The following is a 5,933-nucleotide window of genomic DNA, read 5'->3' as shown; positions in this document are numbered from 1 at the left end:
AGAAGACTGAGAGGAGACCTTATCACTCTCTACAACTACCTGAAAGGAGGTTGTAGTGAGGTGGGTGCTGGCCTCTTCTCTAAAATAACAAGTGATACGACAAGAGGAAATGGCCTCAAGCTGCACCAGGGAAGGTTTAGGCTAGATATTAGGAAAAATTTCTTCACTGAAAAAGTGATCAGGCATTGGAACAGGCTGTCCAGGGAAGTGGTGGAATCACCATCCCTGGAGGCGTTCAAGAAACGTGTAGATGTGGTGCTTAGGGACATGGTTTAGTGAGTTAGGTGTTGTTGGGTTGGACTTGATGATCCCTTGAGGTCTTTTCCAACCTTAATGATTCTATGATTCTTCTATGATTCTGTGATTAAAGAGCACTGTCCCTAGAACTGACACCTGGGGAACCCAGGTGACTGTCCGCCAGCCTTGCTAAACGCCATTTACTCTATGAGCCCAATCTGTCAGTAAATTGCTCACCAACACATTAGGGACTAGGCTAGATGTATGCTGGATATTTTGTCCAGCAGGATACTGTGAGAGACAGCATCAAAAGCTTCTCTAAAATCTCAAAACCCCACGTCTGCTGGCTTCCCTTGGTCAACTAGATCATAGAATCACAGAATGGTTAGGATTGGAAGGGACCTTAAAGATCATCTAGTTCCAAACCCCCTGCCACGGGCAGGGACACCTTCCACTAGATCAGGTTGCTCAAAGCCTCATCCAACCTGGTCTTCAACACCTTCAGGGATGGGGCATCCACAGCTTCCCTGGGCAACCTGCTCCACTGTTTCACCACTCTCACAGTTAAAAAACTTCTTCCTAATATCTCACCTATATTTACTGTCTTTCCCTTGTCCTCCCTGATAAAGAGTGCCTCCCCTTCTCTCCTGTAGGCCCTGTAAGTACTGGGAGGCTGCTATAAGGTCTCCCCACAGCCTTCTCTTCTCCAGGTTAAACATGCTTAGCTCTCTCAGGCTGTCCTCATATGGGAGGTGTTACAGCCCTCTGACCATCCTTGTGGCCCTCCTCTGGACCCACTCCAACATGTCCATGTCTTTTCTGTGCTCAGTACTCCAGAGCTCCATGCAGTACTCCAGGTGGTGTCTCATGAGAGTGGAGTAGAGGGGCAGAATTGATGGGTGATCTTGTCACAAAAAGAAATTAAGTTAGTTAACCTGACTTTCCCCTCATGAACCCATGCTGGCTATGATCAATGACTGCACTGTCTCCCAAGTGTTTTTCAGTAACTCCCTTCTCCATAATTTTGACATGCACTGAAGGGAGACAGGCCTGTAATTACCAGAGTCTTCCTTCTTTCCCTTCTTGAACACTGGGAAAACCTTTGCCAGCTTTGAGTTGACTGGGAGCTCTCCAGACTCCCAAGACCGTTCAAAAATAATGTAGGGAGGTGCCACTCTCAAAGTGTCTCAATGTTTTTGGGATGCTTTCTGACCTCTTCATTGAGCACCTAAGATCCTCCTTATTTCGTTCTGAATGCCTTAGATTTCTGAGCAGCCTGGAAGGGAACATTAATATCACTCAGAACTGCATCAGTACCTGAATAGTAAGCTTTTTAATTCATTGAGGTTCAAAAATTTGTTCCAGAAGAACAGACCCTCATCCTGTGACTTCTCCCCACCTCTACTCCCCACCTCTGAGAAAGGGCACAAAGAGTAAACAAGCTCCACACCTACTCATCAAATGCTGAAAACTGTGGGCTGCTTCTGGATACTTTATCAAAAGAAGGAGATTTTTACAAAAATCAAACATATTTTTAACAGAAGGAGGGAGGATAAGAATAGGTTTTCTATTTTAAGACAGTACAAAATAAAATTATGCTGAAAGTTGGGGTTAATAAATGAGGACATTAGAAAAATCCACTAAAACACCATATTACAGTTTAAAAATATGAAAAAGTAACATATCCCCAAAAACTCGTGCAAACTGATGCTTGGCAGCACTTACTGGAAGATGATTTAGCATCAGGATTCTTTCAATGCTCATTTCAAAAGTCCTCTCTGCAATGTTACAGATAGCAGTCCACACAGACAACAGGATGTACAACTGCACGGATACAGCATTGGCCAAAGTGATAACAGGGGACAGTCCCTGTAGCCTCACTGACATATCTTCCTCTATTCAGACTTTACAGAAAAGTGAAATTGCTCTAGAGCTTAACATGAAATTTAGTTTCTCTTGTTCAGGTTCAGAAGAAATGGGATTACTACTTTCCTTAGTGGCCTGCTGTGCAGTAAACCTCCATCTATGAAGACTGACAGGCACTTCAGTTATGGACACTTTGGGCTCCTAAGAAGTCACACGGGGGTTTCATGGTTATAGTGGTTTAATTGTCACTGTGGTTTTAATTTACTACTGAACATCACTTTTACAAAATACACTGCAGTATACTTCCTAACTTGTAAAAATGTATTACCATGAATACCTTCATTAGCCTATTCATAACACTACATCTGACAAAAGAATACTCTGCTATCCATTTCTCTTTCTTTTCACTTCTCAAAAAAAAAAAATTAACAGTTCATGGAGTTTTGCAGCTTCAAGGTACAAATTTTTAAGAAACTCTACAGTATTTGGTTACTCAAATAAAAGCAGTCTCGTGTACTTCAGGAACCACAGGGTGGGAAAAGTAAAGGAAAGGGAACCCAGTATCAAAAATATCTAGAAGTTTCAACCTTCTAGATTTAAAGAAAAGTGGGAAAAATTCAACCAGAATTCCCTGACATAAAGCAAGCTTTTATTTTTATTAAGGAAAAATAAGATATGATTCAATGTAAAATTGAAAAATCTATCCTTATTTTCTTTACTTCCAACTAAGTTTTTTCAAAGTGGGGAAAAGCATACTTCTGTAGAACACTGAAAGGCTGAACTTTCTGTGGGCATCCCAGCATACCTCCTGAATGGCTGTCATGACAACATGTTGAACCGATTCTTCCATCATCATTATGGTCTGGATGTACTCTGAAAATAAGAGCATTCTGAAATGTTACTGTTGAAATTCAAGCCACATAGATCACGAGGGAAGAAGCTGCATCCTTCCTACAAAATTACTAGCTGCGCAGATGACAATGACATATATAATCACCAGTCACATCCCAGCCCAATAAACTCAAAAAGACTTTATCAGAAGCCTGTTCAGACACAAATCCAGGCTCATCAGAACTCTGCAATAATGAAAAAGTAGATGATTATAACCTTTTTTTTTTTTCCTTCTTGCATCTCACACTTCTGAAATAACTACTTGTATTCCTTTTCTCACTTTGTTCCCAATCTATTCAGGTTATACAAGTACATGATCTATGCACAGGTTGTCCTTTTCCGAAAGTTTCACAATAACTTCCTGCCTTCCTACAGCATCCTCATTTCAAGGTATTTTCATATCCGTTCTTGGTTTCTGTTCTTATTTCTGTGTTGTATCACAAATAAGTTCCCTCCACTTTTTCATGCCTCACCTATGTGTCGATATGAGCTACACAACAGGTACCTTGCAAGATGATACAGTGGTTAGAATGACAAATTCTGACATTTAGATCAAGCAGTTTATGACTTGCCTATTATCAAACTGTTTCCAGTCAGATATGATCACCTTTACATGTGACCTGGATTCTTTTAATCATTTGCCCAAGAGGAAGATGACGGGAATCAGTTACCTCAAAGTGACTGTGTCATGACAACTCAAAGTACATAAAACTAGATTGTTCCAATATTTCAAACATGTACATTTCTAATGTTCAGACTTAAAGAGTAAGAGGAAAAAAAAAACAGGAATAAGATATGCTTTCCATTTGAGGATGCCAAATAGTCACCAAAAGGAAGAAAAAAAAATTTATGTAAAACAGAGAGGACATGAGGCCAAATACAACAGTTATCTATATTCCCATGGAAGAAAATGTATTCTATTTTAATTAATAGGATAGCCAAACTGTCTCCTGATTAAGGGAAGAATAAAGGTAATTTCAGAAGGAGAAATCAAAGTGATTTAGACACCTAAGAAAACTGGAAAGGCAAAGTTAGCTATGAAAGCTAAAAAATACACCATGCAAGAGGGAGACAAAAGGTCTGAAATCCTGGCTGGCAGTTTGTCAGAAAGGAAACCAAAATGACTTAAATCAGGAGACAGATATTGGCTGCAACTTTAATGTAAATACAGTACACATGTTCCTATGCTTCCTAAGTGTTACAAATAAATGTTTGTAGTTGCTTTGTTACCTTAACCTGGCTTGAATTAAGTGTCACTTAAGGTAATCAGGTAATAATAACACCCTGCACCCAAGGCAAGTTTAGAGCATTCGATCTGGGACACTTCAAGAAGCATTTCCATTGTTCATCACATCCTCTGTGGCATTTGCAGGAAAAATGAATGGGTCCGTATTGTACCTGTGCAGGTCAGACAGCTGGTGCCACAGAAGTCAGGTAGATAGAAGCCTCTTTCAGTGACTGCTGAAGTGAGATTCAATTGCCCAACAGATGTCTCAAGTGACATTTTGGATGCCCTTAAGGTATCACGCATGGTCTTAACCTGTTGCCCAGAAGGGCATGGTTGACAATATTACTTTTTCCTTTGCAAGCCCTATGCAAAAGTCTCGGAAACTACAGTATCCCAAATCACACCAGATATATCTTCAGACCAACCCCCAGTCATACAGATGCCTCTCGCCCATGTAGTAAGAAGCTGACTGGAATGCATTCACGAAAACTCAGTAGTCAAACTGAACAGTGCAACAATCACATCTTTTGATTCTTAACTATCTCAATCTACCTCATAAATGGTTAAAGGATGGGCCCAAGAATTTTCCTTTGTAGAGTGCCTTTTCAGCTCAGGAAACAAACATTGAAAATATGTCAGAAGCAAAACCAGCTCCATAGTTTGTGACACTAAAACTAGTGAAGTGTGTAACAAAACAACAGTTATTACCTGTAGGAAAATATTATGTCATCACTGAAAAAAATATATTTGTCTCTCACAGTAACTTGAGAAATACAATTCCTCCCCTAAGTAGTTACACAACAAGATGGATATTCATTCACTGCCTGGGAGAAAAACATACTTTCAAAATTTAATACCTTGCTTCTGTTCACAATTCACAGCGCATCCCAAAATAAGCTGGAGCATTCTCCCAAGCTCCGCAGCATCAGCATGCTCTCCGATCAGGTTAACATCAGGAAGGGTGAAGTCATTAATCTGCTGCCCTAGAATCTGCATAAAGAGCCAGCACATGTCTATATCACTACACATTCACAAACATTTCAAAACACAAAGCTGATCCAGAATCAACAAGAGCAACTCACTCATACTTTAACATAGTTTCCAATCCACCTCAAAACAAACTAAACTGGTTAACACCCAACATCCAAATATTAAGCCATGCTGCTTGACACAATTAGTATTTGTGAGAAAACAAATCTGACTGTTTCAACTAATAAGAAACTATTAGTTTCAAACCTAGCAAGTTTTCTTCAGATAAGAAAGGTAACAAAGACAGGCTTCCATGGTGATCACCAGCACATGGATGCTTCATTTTTTTCAAGCATTCAATTTAAAAAAAAAACTAATGCCTTAAAACACCTCAGGTAGCATAAGATATTATACACAAGTGTCACATTTCTTACCATTACAAAGAAATTTAAATACTTCACTTACACAATACATGTCTCTAGCACTGACGGATGACAAACATAAGACAGTAAAAAAACTAAATCACTTGGCATCACACTTTCAGAAAATTTAAGGACATTTAGCAAGTCTCAAAGCTAAGCAAGCTAGTTCCATGGAAGAGTAGTACAATACATAATTAAACAGCCCACATGCATAAAGAAAAATAAAACCAAAAGCATGTGACTTACAATTAATGTAAACTGATTTATAATTAAGAAGGATTTACATTAATGATTGTCAGTAGAAGGAATTAAATAATTCT

General features: G+C 39.3%; 1 protein-coding gene across 1 annotated transcript in view; it reads right to left on the bottom strand.

The window, feature by feature from the left end:
* Window positions 1–5,212, bottom strand: part of HOOK3 (hook microtubule-tethering protein 3) — a gene marked incomplete at its 5' end in the record, with an annotated part of 27,259 nt that extends 22,047 nt beyond the window's left edge. Inside the window, 2 exons of the mRNA XM_010084745.1 lie at window positions 2,909–2,976; window positions 5,080–5,212. Coding sequence (XP_010083047.1) covers window positions 2,909–2,976; window positions 5,080–5,212 — 201 coding nt within the window. The remainder of the gene's footprint in view (window positions 1–2,908; window positions 2,977–5,079) is intronic.
* Between the last annotated feature and the right edge of the window lie 721 nt (window positions 5,213–5,933).

This window comes from Pterocles gutturalis, unplaced genomic scaffold (genome assembly GCF_000699245.1).
Source record: "Pterocles gutturalis isolate BGI_N339 unplaced genomic scaffold, ASM69924v1 scaffold10910, whole genome shotgun sequence".
NCBI classification, from domain to species: domain Eukaryota; kingdom Metazoa; phylum Chordata; class Aves; order Pterocliformes; family Pteroclidae; genus Pterocles; species Pterocles gutturalis.
This window is presented reverse-complemented; position numbering and strand designations above follow the sequence as displayed.